The sequence below is a fragment of the Calonectris borealis genome, chromosome 16 (assembly GCF_964195595.1).
Source record: "Calonectris borealis chromosome 16, bCalBor7.hap1.2, whole genome shotgun sequence".
Classification (NCBI taxonomy): domain Eukaryota; kingdom Metazoa; phylum Chordata; class Aves; order Procellariiformes; family Procellariidae; genus Calonectris; species Calonectris borealis.
Genome location: NC_134327.1, coordinates 7,103,311 through 7,121,258, shown reverse-complemented (window position 1 = coordinate 7,121,258; position 17,948 = coordinate 7,103,311). Strand labels below are relative to the sequence as shown.

The following is a 17,948-nucleotide window of genomic DNA, read 5'->3' as shown; positions in this document are numbered from 1 at the left end:
GAATAAAAAAAATAGTTCTGCTGAGTAATTAGAGATTTTTTTTTCTTTTTTTCCATTGGAAATTATTTTGTTCATAATAATATATTGAAGAAATTTTCAGTTTCTTACCATATTTGTAAAAAAGTTTTTGTATTTATCAAAGTTATTTAATTATGAACTGTAAATCGGTTGATTTAACCAAGTGGATAAGGAAAAGTTGCAACTAAAAATTCTGAAGGAGTAAAGAAACTTAAAGAAACTTTTTATTGAATGTTATGCTTAAAACAGTGTTAGAGAAATTTTTGTAAAAATTCTGCATAATTTTTTTTAATGGTGTATTTCCTTAGAAATAGTAGTGAAACATCTATCTAGCCAATACAATTTCTTTTAAACCCTCAATTCAAAGCTTGTTGGGATATTGATATGTCTTTGGATACCTCTAGCAATTCCCATATGTTTTCCAACGTCATATGCTTTAGAATGCTGTTTTGTTTTAGAAGAGAAAGTAGGTCAATTTATACAACTCTCAAGCCATGAATTATAAAGTGTGTTTAAAATCATCGTAAGATATGTTTTGGGCCATTGCTATGCATTGTTAGCATAAGTTTGCTGTACGCAAGGTAAAAATATGTTTCATTTGCTTTGTCCTGCTTATGTAAGGCTTACCAGAAGTTTTCTTGTATTACATGCCAAGGGAGAGACAAACTCTTCATAGTTTGCAACTAAGCTCAAAATAAACAATTACTAAATTGTTTATTATTTATTACTAAATTGTTTATTACTAAAGACTTGCTGACAAGTCTTTAGACCTGATATTGCTAAGGATTTAAAATGAAGCAAAACAAACAAAAAAACTAAAACAATTGGAGTGTTTGTACATCTTTAAAAGACCTGTGGTCAGATTGTTATCTGTACGTCATTGTTGAATGAATACGAATCAACTACGAATAGTTGATCTATTCTTTCTCTTTGTGGCTGTAGACCAGCAATGAACTAGTGAACATATCTAATTAGAGAGAACATGACTTCAACTTTCTTTGCAGTTTCAGTCTCAGATAATTTTGTACTCTATTTGAGAATAATTTTATTGGTGGACTTTAACCTGCATTTCATCAAAGTTAAATTGTAGGTTATGCTCATGATGTACTAAATTGTATTATGAGAGAGCTCTGTTAAAGATTCAATAAATAACATTGAATTTTCAGTTTTCTGGCATAGACTATTCCTATCAGACTAGGGAATGAGGAGACTAGCTCCTCTGCTGGAATAACAGGCTTTTGATGTACTGAAACTTGTATCACAATATCTTAATCCCTTATTGGTCTGCAGAAACACTCATTCTCCAGGAATGTTGGAGACAAACCAAACAGTTTAAAAAAAAAAAAAAACAAAATCCTTTCCAACTCTCTAAGGCTTTCCTTGTAGAAGCCTGTACAAGAAACATTTCTAGGAGTTGGAATTTTTCTACATAAATTAACTAGGAATTGCTCAGTTTTTAAAGTAAAGTTCCATAGAAACCTGCAGTTTGCCTTTTAATGAACCTGAAAATACTCTTGTACTTTTTCCTAAAGCTCATGGACTTAACTTTTTATGTGGTAGGTTTACTATTGTATTTGTATGCCTGACAAATTGATCTCTGAGTATTAGGTGTGTGAGGCTGGGAAACTGTTTTTCTGACATGGAAGGTGCATATGCCAGTCACGTGAACTCAAGATGTGAATCACTTTGTTCAAATAAGTACACTCAGTAGATTAGAGTTGAGAGTTTATTTCTCAATATTAGGTATTCATAAGATCTGACAACTGTCAAAAAGGTTAGGTTTAATTTTTTTAAAATTTCTGACAAATTATGCAGCTCTTCTGCAAAGCTGAATTGTTTCAAACATTTGAAACAATATCTACGAAAGGTAATTTTGGATATTAAGCCAAGCTTTCACCATTCTGGAGAGTTTTACTTCATGAATTTTCATGCCTTCTGTTCTTTCTTGTTGAACAAGTAATTCGTCGGTCAGTTGCATCCTGAGGCCTCAAAAGCATGCTACTGATTATTTTTACTCAAACTGACTTCTAGATTTTTAACTTTAATCTCTTAATTTCTTTTCAAAGTGCTCAAATTACTTTAAGCTGTATTGATGGTTTTTTTTGAGCCAGCAATTACACAAAAAGAACAAATTATGGCATGTATCACTGTAGTTGGGTAGGTGGTTTTTTTAAACACTTTTAAACATTTGACCTTTCATTTTGGGGTTTTCTTTTTTTTTTTGGTAATGGGGTAAGGAAATAGTATAGTATCATGTGAAAAGCAGCTGTGTGACTTTCTTTAAGGTTCTTTGTGTTGCTGTCATTGTTAGCAAATGGAAGTTCAAAAGATAGCCTTTCAGTCTTAAAAAATCTGGAGATTGTAAGTTAATTTTGCTCAGGTTTATTTTTTACTAAGAATTTTTCAGTAGTATGCTATCAGATAATTAAAGAAAGTTTCTAAATATTGGAGGATTTTCAAATGTGGGAATATGGCTTTGTTCATGATGCGATACATGAGTTTTGTTTGGGGTTTTTGTTACAAAATCCCTTCTCACGCAGTAAGCTATCTGGCCAGGGAAGGTACCTTAAGTCACTAAAATCTTTGCCAAAAAATCTCAGCATCTTTGTAGAATTTGTCTTTCAGTTTAGCATAACTGTTAACAATATACTGTAATGAATTTCTTTACTATGTCCTGAATTGAGATCCTGAAGTGGAGAATTTTGATGATATAGCAATTTTGGTGATGTCTGCTTAAAGTGCTACTTATTCTTTAACATGAGATGATTACGTGGAAAGGCTGTGACAGCCACAAACACCTTAGTTACCTGCTTTAAAAAAACCCAACTCTGACTACGAAGAATTGTTTGACTGCTTGTCAATTTTTTTCTCATGCTTTTCTTTTAAAAATCATTTTGATTTGTTTTTTTATTACTTTTGATCTCTAAGTGATTCTACAAACTATTCTACAAACTATTAAAAATAAAAAGAAACCTTTCTTTAAGAAATAAACTCTGAAATATTAAATAACTTAATTGAAAGCCTCTCTGAGTACCATTTCATTGAACTATATGACCCATTTTATTGGAAATCAATGAAGAAAAGTTTTGTGTTCTTTGACAGGATTCTGTAAAGACGTGGATTTTTTTTTTCTCCTAGATATTAAAATGCCTACATATACAATTATTATATAATAGCACTTGTTTGCTTAGATTTAACATTTTCTCATAGGAAAGAATTGAAAAATAGCCTTTTGTGAAACAAAGATCGATCTTTGGCTCTTTTTAGCATTGAATAAACAGTGCAAGTTTGAGCTCTTCTGTTTGTATCTCTTGTGTCAGTCATATTATTTACTAACAGCTACTTTATTAGCGTACTTGCATTCAGCATGAGATTTCATTCAGCAGGCAAATGAGATCAGTGCATCAGTGGACAGTGATACTTTTGGAAATCGTTATTTTATTTTCTTACGTAAAGGTCTTAGCATGGCATGCAGCCGTACTATTAAATGTTAGTTGTGTTTGAAGTCAGTATAGAAAACACGTCTTAAGTAAGTAAATTGGTCAGCACTTTTCTGTGGAATCACAAGCCCTTCTGTAGCTTTTGTCAGTTAAACTATTACTGAAATACAGTGAGATGTATTTTCATCCAGCCAATGCACTTTGGCACAAGAGTAGACTTTTTTTGCGGTTCTTAAAATAATTTGTCTTATTTTGTAAGAATTGTGAAATATGCTTTTATATATGTGTATATTTATTTTCTCAGAAAGAATTTATGTCCAAATTAAAAAAAAAAAAAAAAAAAAGAATTTGGATAAGCTGTTCACTCCCAAGGGTGCGCAATGCACAGTTTAAGTTATTAAGTGCAATAGTACTAGAAGTGAACTGGCAAGAACTATTTTTGTGCAACTCTTGAAATATAATGTATAGTTCTCTGAATGATGTGTATAGCATCTCTCTCGTTTACAGACTAGTCCTGGCTGAGTAAGATGAACAGTTTTCTTTTCTGAGGCAAGAATGATGCGCCCATGAATCACCATGCACTTAATCAGTGATCCATTTGTTAATGTGCGCACTGGTCAGGTTTTTTTATTTTCTTTACAAACAAACTTGTTTCCGAGTCACTGCTGTTCATATTCAGTTAACGGTAAATAACTGTGGTAAGTGTTAAGCTGTCTCTTCAGCAAGTTCTTCAAGGAAAAAACAGGGTAGCATTTGTGGTGAACCATGGCTATTTCTTATCTTACCCACTGTATTTTAACTGTTACAGGTAACTGTTATCAACGCAAGATTTCAGGAAGAGGTAGTATCTTTTGTTATATCAAATCACATAGGTGGGGAGAACATGAACAAAGTTCTTCAGGTTAAACACATGCTATGGTTTATGTTGCATCTTTGGCGGCAATATCAATGTAAGCAGCCAATCTATTGCTTGAATCCTGCTTCTGTATCACAGGGCACCTACCCACAGTTGTAATGGAACAGTAGTTTCTATGTCCATGGTGCAAACTGGTTTGAGAACCTGGTTTGGCTTAAAAAATATTTTCGAGATGTGCTGGTTTTGACTGGGGTAGAGTAGCAATAACAGCTATAAATTCGATCTAGCACATTCCAATCAAACCTGTCGTTATCTCGAATCCTTCGAGCCCCACGTTGGGCGCCAAAAAGGACTGCTGTGGTTTAACCCCAGCCGGCAACTAAGCCCAACACAGCCACTCACTCACTCCCCCCCCGGTGGGATGGGGGAGAGAATCGGAAGCATAAAAGTGAGAAAACTTGTGGGCTGAGATAAAGACAGTTTAATAGGTAAAAGCTGTGCACACAAGCAAAGCAAAACAAGGAATTCATTCCCTCCTTCCCAGCGGTAGGCAGGTGTTCAGCCATCTCCAGGAAAGCAGGGCTCCATCACGTGTTACAGTGACTTGGGAAGACAAATGTCATCACTCTGGATGTCCCCTCTTCCTTCTTCTTCCCCCAGCTTTATATGCTGAGCATGACGTCATATGGTATGGAACATCCCTTTGGTCAGTTGGGGTCAGCTGTCCCAGCCGTGTCCCCTCCCAACTTCTTGTGCACCCCCAGCCTCCTCGCTGGTGGGGTGGGGTGGGGTGAGGAGCAGCAAAGGCCTTGACTCTGTGTAAGCACTGCTCAGCAGGAACGAAAACATCCCTGTGTTATCCACACTGTTTTCAGCACAAATCCAAACATAGCGCCATACAAGCTGCTATGAAGAAAATTAACTCTAGCCTAGCCAAAACCAGCACATGAGGTATTTTCATTCAGATCACTTTCGTCATCTGATTGATAGTCCTGCACAGGTGTAGATGGAAATCAATGAACATGAAGAGCAGCCGTATTTTGTGATCACTGCTGAAGATATCCTTATTGTAAAACCCTGGACACAGCAAACACCAAGGTGCATTGAAAGGATGGTAACAACTGCTGAATATGTTGCCTAACTGTGTTAATCTGTCATGATTTAAAGGAAAAAAAGGAAGGTTAGCAGTTTAGGAACAGAGAGTTACTAGCAAGGGCGTAAGTGACAGCAAATTAATATCTCTGGAATAGTGAAACCACAGACTCATGTAACTTTAAGCAGCCCTCTCCCAGGAGGGACTACTGGGGCCCACAAGGTGTGGCTGATGATGTGGGAAGTCTTTTTATTGTTGCGGTCCAAACATGGCATATGGGGGATAACAATGAGAAAACTATCACGAGCAAGAAAAGAAACATTTCTGTTATGCTTTTGTGATTCCACAGTCATTAATAAATACTGGATCTGTATACTGTCAAGTCAACTCACCAATTGCTTTGGATTACCTATGGAGCTACACAAATGCTATTGTCATTAAAATATAAAATGTAAAACTTGTGCTAGTCTGTGTTTTTGTTGGATCTGTGCAAGTTATGGGAAGACTATTAATACCTGGTCTAGTGTAAAGCCTGCTAGGTAAAAATTAGTCTGTCAACATTTTTTTTTAAAAAAAATTAAATCATCAAAGTGATTTACACTAGATAATGTTTTGTGGCATGTGAAATTACTTTTTTTGAGTCCATGATTTTTAGTATCCAATAATAATAATATTAATTTAGTTCCAAGTCCTGTTCTCTTGGAGGCCGGCTATGGAATGTTTATGAAAAGTGGTCTCCTGATAGTAACTGTGTCTCTGTACTTCATTGCTTATGTCAAATTATCCTAATGAATGTTGGTTGTACATTTGAAGTATTTTATATTAGCTCATGAAGATAATCCTAGTAAAGGGATAACTAGTTGCAATTCAGAATAGCTATCTCAGCACAGTAGATGAGGTGAAACCTTCCTCCAGGTGTGAAATGAGAAGTTAAAAGGATCTAGGGAAAGGTAATAATGGTGGTGTTTAGAGATTTGTTTAGATCTTTGTTGTTTAGATCTTTCGTCTTGGGCTTTGGCTTTTGCTATGAGGATATATGGAAGGATGCAGCAGCTAGAGATGGCTAATTTTTATCCTTTTTTATTAATACTTATTTTATCCCTCTTATTAAACTTATTATCCTGTGTATCTGATTTTGCTTTTGCTGGTTACTTTAATTTTCCTTGGCCAGGCACAGGTCTTGTCAGAGTTGTGTTTTTCCTGTTCAATGTGTTAGTGCTCTTTTGTATGTCAGGATTAATCTTGGTAAACACTGGTAGTACTGTACACAATTGACAAAGACTGTGAAATATTGCAAGCATTAATATATAGTTCATCTAACATGCACAGTTCCCAATGTATTTTGAGTTGAAAGCTACAGCTTATTTTTTTCTTGTTGGTTTTGATGAATTGTGACTTGTGCTTATTTTATGTGGCTGTAGTAAAAAACCCAAACAAACAAAACCAAACGAAAACCCACACCACAAAACAAAATAAAAAACCCCCAAACCAAAACAACCAAAAACCAACCCTGTTCTTAAATGGATCTTTCTGTCTGTCTTGAATCAAATAACTTACTTGCAGATGGAGCTGTCAAGAATACAAAATGGAAGTTTTGAAAAAGAAAGCAATGGCTAAGCATTTTATAGCTATATCAATAGATATGTCTGAATTGTCTGCCATTTTGAGTTTTACTGGTTTTCACTTGTAGGAAAACGCAATTATTAGTGTTTAGTAGGATACCTGCTCTTTTTGAAGAGCTTTGACTTTATTTCTGTTAGGGAAAAATGGAGAAGAATGTTGATCTTCTCATGGGAGAAATATACCCTTGCTTCCACTGAGAGCTAAAGGAAGCAACTTCCAGTTCTGTCTAGAGTTTCTTGGGAAATACGTTGTTTTGCATTTTGTGACAATTGAGGAAAAACATGCCTATATGTGACAAAAAGTCATTAATTCAGAAGTGGCTCGTGCAAAAGCTTTTATGAATTTTAGCTGCAAATTATATTAAAAAAAATCTGAGTTCCACTAAAACACCCTTTTAAAAAACCTTACTAATTTTTTCTTGTTCATAGACTCATAGAATCATAGAATCATACAGGTTGGAAAAGACCTCTAAGATCATAGTGTCCAACCGTCAATCCAACACACCATGCCCACTAAACCATGTCCCTAAGGGACTCATCTACACGTCTTTTAAATACCTCCAGGGATGGTGACTCCACCACTTCCCTGGGCAGCCTGTTCCAAGGCCTGATCACTCTCTCAGTAAAGAAATTTCTCCTAATGTCCAATCTAAACCTCCCTTGGCGCAACTTGAGGCCACTTCCTCTCATCCTATCGCCAGTTACTTGTGAGAAGAGACCTACACCCACCTCACCACAACCTCCTTTCAGGTAGTTGTAGAGCGCGATGAGGTCTCTCCTCAGCTTCCTCTTCTCCAGGCTAAACAACCCCAGTTCCCTCAGCCACTCCTCATAGGACTTGTTCTCCAGACCCTTCACCAGCTTCGTTGCCCTTCTCTGGACACGCTCCAGCACCTCCATGTTGCGCATGTTCTTCTAAGACATTGTATTCTTCATATGTTTAGTGAAACATTTCTAGCATGTTTTAAGTTAACAGCTTAGTCCTTTGCTATGGAACATTAAGTGGTGTTTACCTTTGTCATTTCTCTGGAGACTGCTCTTAAATGTGGTCGTGCTGGACTGTATAGCTGCAGCGTTGTCAGGCAGCAGGAGTAGATTTAGATTTTCTTTTGACAACACGTCTTTAGAGTTCTGTTAGTGTGGAGTCTAAATATTTTATGTTGGCCTCACTTCCCCTTCGTGATAAGGATTTGGGCTCTTTGAGCATGCTTTCTGATATGACCAGGACCAAATTTGAATGATCATCTGGCCAAGGGAAACTTAGGTCATTTGTACTTTAATTTTCTGCTTTAAACATATTGTCATGGAGAAAAACAACTGTGAAGATGATTGAAGTCCCAGTAGGGAAAATTATTGCTTAAGCTTCAGTGTGGAATGAATAAAGGAAGATGTGATGACATAAAATGTAACTGAAAGGATGTAATTATAAGGAGACCTCTTTATTGTTTTTAGCAGACCTTGGTGCAGGAAAAATTAGAGGAACCTAAATTAATATTGTTACACAGAAGTATATCTCATGACTACTTTTGGTTTGCTGTGATGGTAATACATTTTTCTTTGACAAGAAAAAGTACTGAAGTAACTTAATTACTAACAACAGTGATTTATTCACAATTAACATACCTGCCAATTTGTCCTTTTGATAATACATAACAAGTGATTTGCTGTTTTATTTGCTGTTAAATTTTCTTTGTATTATTTAACTACTAGGGACACTTATAAACTGCTGTATTACTTCCAGTGTTTTGCGAGAACTGTTAAATTTACATATTAATTGAGTCTGTAAGTTATTTCAAGGACATTCAAATTAGAGGGAGAGAAAACAGTCAGATATTACATCAGACGGTTTGGATTTTGTTCCTATGATAGAGACAGGCACTGAAAAATCAAACATGATTTCAGATATGTAAACTACTGAGTTTTGCATCCATTCATAAATTTGTACATTGCTTTTGAGGACCAATCAGCCAACTATCAGCACTACTTTTTTTCTCTGTGCATTTGCAACTAGTAGCATACTGCATCTTTTTGTATGTGAAATACAAGGAAGTTCTGCCTCCTAGCCCAGGCTCTCTGTAATTAACAATGACCTGCTAATATTAACCTTAATCAGAGAGGGGCTTATGATATTCTTAAATATTACACCACTTACTTTGAATTGGAATGAGTGGTTAAGCTAGTATGGAAAATAATTTATCCAGAGTTAATGACATTATATTATTACTTTATCTAGTAAAGTTGGCAGTTTTGTTTGGTGCATAAATGTTTGTAATTTATGAAGTAAAACTGCTTGCTAAGTGGCACCTACTACGTTAGTCATAACGCAGAAGTTCATATGGATTTAGATATCCTTTGTTTTTGCAAAATGAGCTTACTAATTACTAACAAGTCTTTGAAGTCAAAGAACCTTTTTTATCAAGGCTGATGTTGAATGAACAATTGAGATATCAATACATAGTGTCATTAATTGATAACATTGAAGTCCTAATGTTCTGATTTTTGTCAGGAGGAGCCAGAAAAGAGTCTAATTATGAGGCTGGGATTAAGTGCAACAGAAATGCTTGACAAGAACAAAAACAAAAGCAGTAAATTAAAGCTGCTTTAGCACACTATAAATAATAATAATAATAAAAAAGCTTTTGATTGTTGAAACTATATTAATATTACGTTAAACCGTTGCACTTCAGAAAGCGAGGAGTGAAACTAAATGGGAACTCAGTTGTGTTGCAAGCTTTTTGTATTGTGATGTGTGAGATAAAGCATCAATATTAATCTAAAACTGCTTACATAGTCAAGCAAACAAATAAAAATGTTTGCCTGTTCGAGTTTAAATAATCACTCTGTGAAATCTTTAGCTTTTGTACTTCCTGATAGTCCCATTACAAGGAAAGTTTGTTGTTAGTTCAATTACTGTTACTGGTTTTTAGCTCATAATTTGCTGAGCATTTCAGAATAGTTTGTAAATTCAGAATTCATGAGAGATATCAGTCTAGACAAATCATATCTGGGCTTAGTTTAGCCCTTTTTGCATATATGCCACACTGATGAATTACTGGATTTGAAGGACTCTCTCTAATATAACAAGAAAGTGGAAAGAATACTTGAAGTTCAACTCAGGTATAATTATTTTTATTTTTTATTTTTAATCAATGATGTCAGCTCCTGGCTTGTCAAATTGAAGCTGTTTTTTCTGTTGCTTTGATTATCTGAAGGATACAGGTTGTCTGGAACAAAGCACTAAATTAAAAGCAAGCACTAAATTAAACAAATTGAATTAAACTCTTTATCTTGGGGAACTTCCTTGGGGAAGAGGGAGAAGGCAGAGTGGTAACTGAAGAAAAGGAAAACATGAAGTTCATAGGCAGTTGTGAACTGCCTCCAGAAGGGGAACTCTTAAGAGATTTGGAAACAGTCCAAGTCCCTGTGCTAACGTTGAAGGTGGTGGATTGACATTCATCTTATTCGTGTGTGCTGTGCTTTCATAATGCTACCCCATTGCTTCTACTATTCTGACAGCTGAAAAACATGTTTAACAATATTGTTGTGGTAGCCTGCTGTGCCCGCTAGAGGGGCCAACCAGTCACTGCTTCTGTTTTCATTTAACTACTCCTGTTAAAATTGTAGCTTTTCTTGCTCTGCCCTGGGACTGCTCGTCTGGTGCTCCACCTCTGATAGTGGCCCTCATCAGTATTCCTCTTCTTTTAAAACAGGAGTCATACAGGGAGGATTTACTTGGAAACTTCTAACAGTGGGGTTTTCTGAAGAGTCTTTCTTTTCCCTTGAAAATAAGTCTACAAACCCTTTTTGGCTCAAATTTCTTTGCTCTAAGGCTACAAGTGGCATTATCAGTTCAAGACAACCCCCTTGCTAGGTATATTGTGTACTGATGGGTCATCCATCATAATTGAAACTTTCATTCAATTTTATAGTATAATGGGTCTGATAGGAGTAGCTAAAAATCTTGCTGAACACATATTTTGAGTTTCTTTTAGCCTTGCTCCCTGTTTCTGCTAGTTTCCCCATCACATTCTCTTGATGGTAACATGTTACTGCTACTATTTAGACCTTTGCTATTTGGGAACCCTTGTCCTTTTGGAGTTCTTCCCCCTTAAGCTGTAAGCTTACCCTTCTGTGTAAGAAAAATTAAAGAGCTCAGTATCGTCTTTAACCTTGATTTGACTTTTATGGTTTCTTGTTTCTCTTGGTAGAGCAACTTAAACATAGTTTGCTCTGTAAATTGATATACTTTTCATACTTGTCATTCATCCAGCCCTGTTCACTTTCATAAACATCCTGCATCAATTGGTGCTTTCTTGACACTTTGACTCAAAAATGGAGAGCATAGACATAGCTAGACTTCGTGTCCAAAGAGGCCATGCTTGAGGCCACACTATTTGCCCATGCACAACAACTTGTGCCACAGCGTAACTGTGGTATTTATGTTCCTCTGACCCCTCACAGATTTGCCTGGGATGAGTGGACTTCTATTTCTAATCCTATTAAAACTCCAAGTAAGAGTGCAGAATATATTACTCATGAATTATTGACAAAGTTGAATGCAGTTTGTGCATTTTGCATTATTCCCAGTTCAAAATATTGTGATTAGTTTGTAACTGTTGAGTGCTGTGTTCATCAAAGAATTAAACTGAGAACAAAAACTAATAGGTGTTTTATTAGAATTGCTTGCCATAGGATCTCCTCTGATAGGAATAAAATTGGATGTAGAGTTGTATTTTGTCCTATTGAATTCAGTACCAAAACCTACATTTCAAGGGATGAGTCAAAATTATTATAACAGTGTCTGTTCTTAATGGTCAGTTCAAACTAATGCATTAGCAACGAGATGCACTACTTGGAGAGTATGGTAAAACAAAAAATATAAATAAAAGTTGATACACATGTAAGAAATTACATAGCGTGTTTTTTTTTCAGTTTAGAACACAATTATCTCTTGGCTTTGTTTCTCAGGTAGCCGAAATGCATGGGGAACTGATTGAATTCAATGAGAGGCTGCACCGTGCTCTGATGGCCAAAGAAGCTCTTGTGTCCCAGATGAGACAAGAACTAATTGATTTGAGAGGGCCGGTAAGTGTTTGTTTACTACAGTGTAGAATACCACTCTGGAATAAGCTTAAAACCATTACTCGTGATGAAATAAAGTATATATTAGCTTATAAGAAATAACAGCTAATAACACATCTGTCAAGAACACCTTACTTGGTATTTTTGATAGTGTTTGATTCTCTTCAGCAGAATTGAATGTAAAATAGATATATTCAGACAATAGAATTGTTTTCTACCAACTATTGCTTCACTTTGGCTTTTTGTGTTAAAAGAAAAGATTGGGTTCAAATTTGAAAATGAACAGGGAGGAAACAGAAGGAGTCAAGAATGTTCCCAATAGTTGTCCATCTTCTGAGGGAGGCATATTTTGATAATTTTTGTTGATTACGTGTATTGCTCCTTACTTTTTTGTTTGCACTGGAAGCATTCGTGCCTATTTTATCAAAACATTTATGTAAAGTGGCTGATGACAGTTCTGTATGCATTAGTGAAGCAGGATTTCACCTACCATTTTCAGCCTTTTAGATGGAAACAATCACATTATTGTATTAAGAGATGACAAATGATAAATCACATGCATATTATAGTTGTACTTTCTTACTCCGAGATTTTGGGCTGTATGTCCCTGTTCAGAGATTTTGTTTTTAACCAGATATCTCCATATCCTAATCCAGTATTTAGATATTGATATTATATTTTAATGTATCAGACACTGAGAGAAAACTAATTCCTAGAACTTTTTAAGAAGTGGAAGTGGTACTATGTTTCTAAGGGCTAGCTAAATGCTAGTTGTTATCAGTTATTGTCCAAAATGAAACTGTGAATTGAATACAGTCCTAAAGACTTTTGCATTATCCTAAGAAGTGGATACATTTTAATTCCATATTAGTAAATAAAACTCTCTGCTGATAGTCTATCTGTTACTTAGTAGATTTTAATTAGAACTTTCAAAGTTGGTGAAGTGTGTAACTGCCAGAAATTGTGGACTATGAATATTTGATCTCCCTTTGACTTGTCTGAAAATATCAGCCAAGTTCTTAACATTTTATTATTAAAACAGTATATAATTTACAGTTTGTTATAAAAATAGCTTCAATGATTCTTCAATGTCTTCTCCTTTCCTTTTAATGCTGATAATCGATTTTAATGGCTGTATTTTATAAACGAATTGTTCACAATGATCTTTCCAAATTTCTGGTAATTGAGTTTCAGAACTTCTGCAACAGAGGAATATTAAAACAAAAAGTATGTGCTTTCAAGGGTATGAGGACGTATGTTCATGTAACGTCTCCATTACTGTGTTTTGCATTACAATGAACACCACTTCAATTACCATCTCAAAATCAGTAACCAACCTGTTTCAACATAGATGTGCAAGCACTGGAACTCATTAAAGTTATCCTTTTTCTTATTTCTGAAGTCCACACACTGTTTTTGAGGTTTTTATGCAAAACTTTTACTGAAGTTAATTAAAATAACTGCATATATCTGGTGGTAGGGTTTGCCACTTCATAAATAGGCAAAGAGAGGGTGCAGGTTGTAGGCAAAGATAGAAGAACGTCTGTTCTCTTGCACAAGAGCCCTGGAAAGCCAGGCTGTGTGCTGCCACTGGAGGGTGCATTGGACTGTGAACAGCCAACAGCTGATGGTGGTAATTGAGAGAGAGAGGTCATACTGGCCCTTCCCAACTCATTGCTCCAAAAAAGGGCCAGTATATATGCCCTGTATATATGCCCTGGAGCTGTCTTGGCTCTGCACAATTCTTTCTTCTTTTCCTTTCTCTGGCAGGAATGACTTAGTTTTTGCTGAGCCATATCCCTTTAATTTTGGGAAGGCAAAATTCAGTTTTGTCTTGTGTTTTGGGAGGTCTTGAGCTGGTCTGTCAAAACGTCTGGGAAGTAGATTTTCTTTAGTCCCCTTTGAAATTTTATATTGCTTTGCAATAAATAAATATATGTTGCTTTACAATAAGCAATAATGTATATTTAAGTTTCTTAGGCAGTAAATATTCTGAAAAACAGTAATATGCATGCAAGATACATTATAGAAGTACACTGAAGCAATATTTAACCAATGTAGAAGCTGTCTCTGGAAGTTCACAACATTTAGCTGTTTTTCTTCATCAAAACACACTAATTTTTCTGGATTATGCTTTACATTTTACAGTATTTAAAGGTGAGAAGATACCCTTTTATGTTTAACTAGCTTTAAAGTAATGTAAAAAGCTACTGCTGTTTCAGTTCTAATCTTGTTTTCTCACAACTGCTAATTCTTTTGATTCTGCAGGTGTTAGTCCATCATTACCATCTTTATGAACTTTTGTAGCTATATAATGTTTTGGAAGAACACAGCTAAAATAAAATGATCATGTGTCTTTCTCTTAATGGAATGTTGGTTGTAAAAGAAAGTGATCACTGGGTTTTATATGCTTCATCTCTTCCCATAAATTGTTTATACACACAATGTACTTTGTTTTAGCATACTTTGCTTATAAAGGCCTAATAATGATGCTTTTTTCTGGGTTTTCTGTACCTTTCAAAATTACGTGCTTTTACAAAAAACGATTTGTTTCTTTATAAACTGTAGCAAATTCTAACATGAAGAACTCGCAAAGGTGATATGTTCATAATCCTATTGCATGATTGTTTATTTTTCTTTTATTGTTTCTCAGTAATAGTTTTTATTGGCATTTAAAAGATTGAATATTGAATTCTAATTTCCTTATAATATTATGCTTTCTTAATAGAAAGCATAATAACCAGTGTGTGGGAATTATTTCTATTTTGTAAATGTAGGTCCCTGGAGATTTGAGTCAAACATCTGAAGATCAGAGTTTGTCAGATTTTGAAATGTAAGTTTCATAATACACATATTTTTCTCTTTGTATTGTCTTTATGGGAAAGAAGAATAAGCAAACAGATTCAATAATTTGCTTTTCCTATATAATTTCCAATAACTGAATTCTCAGCTGTGGTGTTCCGTTGTTAAAAAGTATGGAGAGCTGCACAGCCCGTGCCCTAGTGTAGTCTTTAATAATGTTGAATGCAAGGAGTTTAGGTTTATGAAGATTCTCTTGGAGTGCTTTTTCAGTGCACTAGGTCTTGGTATTCTAACAAAGCACCCAAAAGTTACTGTTTTCTGTTGCTTTGGGTTTGATAGATCCTAGATGCTATACATAATGTGATGGAGTTTCTCATTGTTACAGAATAACTCCTAACCAATGCATACAAATAGTATTACAAAAAAACCCACAAACAACCCAGTTGGTCATCCCAGATCATTCTAGAGTGTTGTGATTTGGCATTTTGCCTTTATTAGTCAGACTAATGAATCTAGCTTTTTGTGGATGAGGGGGTGAAAATGTAGCTGATGTCTTTGAATTACGGAAATTTGGAGATGAATTACAAAGAGTGGATGGAAATGGCTTCTCCATAATTGTGCAGTGCTCTTCTGTTATTTAATAAACTCAGAGTTTCGTGAACCAAAATGTTGACTTCGTTGAAATGAATAGTTTTTGTTTCATGTGTATAATCAAATGTAGTCAAACACATGCTGTAAAAAAAAAAAACCAACCAAAACCCAAAAAACCCACAAAGGGAATTGTTTCAGTGCTCTTTTTCAGTTATGTTAATTTTAGGGAACACTTCTAGATACAGCAGGTATAAAAGGTTCAGGCAGAACTACAATTTTTCTGATACTCCATTTGAAATGTTAAGTTGCTTTGTTGATCACTTTGAATTATCTAAATCACTGCAGGTAGTTGCTTTGCAATTCTTATACATCAATATGATTCCATATTTTAAGTTTTTCTCTCTCCTCCTCAGATCAAATCGTGCTCTTATTAATGTTTGGATTCCCTCAGTCTTTCTGCGTGGAAAAGCTGCTAATGCATTCCATGTTTATCAGGTAAGTGACGTATCTTAACACAGATTCTGGGTAAAAGTTTCTGACTGAAATAGCACATTTTAATAATTTAAAGATCTCAGTATAATTTCATTAGAGATCAGTTAATGCACAGCAACAGTAACTTCATATATATTCATCCATAGGATTGTGTTGATTATCCAAAGTAGCATATTTTGAGGGTTGGTTTTTAATAGTTTAATACTTTAAAAGCGTGCTACTAAGATGACTGCATTGGCCAGGGCATACACCAGTTCAATATTAATCGGTAATGCCTTCTTCAATATGCATGTACGTATTCTGTTTCAATTTTGAGGATATCAATGACCAGAAATGTTGCTTGACAGATAGGTAGATGTGGCTTACTGTAGTAGCTTACTCAGGAATGTTTTGAATGGTGCAACAAGCCTTCACTATGTGTCATTGGACATGTTCATAGTGTGTTCTGCTTCAGCTGGCTCTGAACTTAAGGGTTTGTGCTCTAGCCTGCCTTGTAGTTGAAGCATTGAAATCCTATACTGTTCCTTGATTCCCGAATTCTTGGTTTCAGAACAATTATGCCCTCCATGGATAGAATGGCAAGGCAAACTTTAAACACTCTTTAATATGCTGTCCCAGGCTGTTTGTATTTCTTTATTTGTGGATTATTAGCAGCTGCAAAATTTTTCCACTTTTGTTTCAGCCACATGTACTTAGCTCTGAACAAGATTTCTGAAGCTTTTTAACATGTCTCTCACTCTGAATGATGATTTTTGTAGAACTTTGAATCATTTATGAAGTGTTGGCAGATAATTGAAAAATATGGGAAAACACCTACCTTTCGGCCAGTAAATGACAATGAAAAATCAGACTTTTGCTAATGGAAAGAAAAGCTAACAATACTGAACAGTTAGTAATTTGTTTAAAAGCATTGAATAATCAATCAAATTCAGGTGCCCAAGTGTTTGTGGAAACCTAACTTGTTGACAAGTGTGATTATTTTTGATCTCACATATTCCTCTACTCTGCTGTCACTGGCTACACATTCTCAAATCCAGACACCAGTCTGCTAATGCAGAAATTCTTAGAAGTATCAATATCCCACCTCACTACACCTCTGTTAACTCTAATGGTGTTGCAGTTCTGTGACCACTAGAGGAGCTCTAGTTTCTCCTGATTGTTTCCTAGGTTGCTCTGTTTTACTCTTTTCATCCTGCTTTGTCATTTCTTAGGTTTCTCTTGTTCCTATCACCATGCACCATTTGCTTTCCACCCTATCCACCATTTTCTCACCAGGTTGGTCAGCCTGTTGGCAAAGATGATCTTGTCCCATTCTGTCAGGTGGATTTCATCTCTCCCAACAGTCCTTGATCATTAGAGACAGTCCCTTGATCCCAAAAGCCAAATCTGTCAATGGCACCTTGCTGTGCAACCAGGTATTGATCCACAGGATCCACCTGCTGCTATGCAAGCCTTTTTCCTCACTGGCAGGATCTAGAAGACCAGCTGGGCCCCTACGCACTTCATCCTTGTCCCCAGTGCTGTTTAGTCACCCTTGATTTGGTAGCGGTCTTCTCTGGAATTAATGTTGCTGCCTGTGTGGATGAGCAGCAAAGGGTAATATTAAGGGGTGCCTATCATGTACTATTTAAAAAGCTTTGAGTTTTAGAAGTTCAGTCTTTCCTCAAGCATTTTTACATCTAGTCTGTTGATCAAACAAAAGCTGGAATGTGATGTACCCCAGAATTTTCTTCTTTGTGTTTTTGTTTTTTTCTTCTGAAGTTGCATAGAAATTTTGAGTTTCTGGCAGATAACTACAAAATAAGACAATTTCAGAAAAATACTTGGTATCTGAACAATGAGGTCATTTGTGTTTGCAACGATATGACACTTGAATTTCTACATTCTCTGACTTTTTTTTTTTTTTGAGTTATATCTGCAGTACAGATTGAAATGAAGGCACTGAGTGACTA

At 35.5% G+C, this 17,948-nt stretch overlaps 1 protein-coding gene across 8 annotated transcripts in view; it reads left to right on the top strand.

Moving 5' to 3' along the window:
- SNX29 (sorting nexin 29) overlaps positions 1-17,948 on the top strand; it is a 145,236-nt gene that overhangs the window by 52,884 nt on the left and 74,404 nt on the right. For all 8 annotated transcript variants that reach the window (XR_012676093.1, XR_012676094.1, XM_075165046.1 and 5 more), the window contains 3 exons: positions 11,998-12,114; positions 14,889-14,944; positions 15,918-15,999. Coding sequence is in view for 6 of the 8 variants with exons in the window: in XM_075165046.1 (XP_075021147.1) it covers positions 11,998-12,114; positions 14,889-14,944; positions 15,918-15,999 (255 nt within the window). In the remaining 2 variants the exon portion in view is untranslated. The remainder of the gene's footprint in view (positions 1-11,997; positions 12,115-14,888; positions 14,945-15,917; positions 16,000-17,948) is intronic.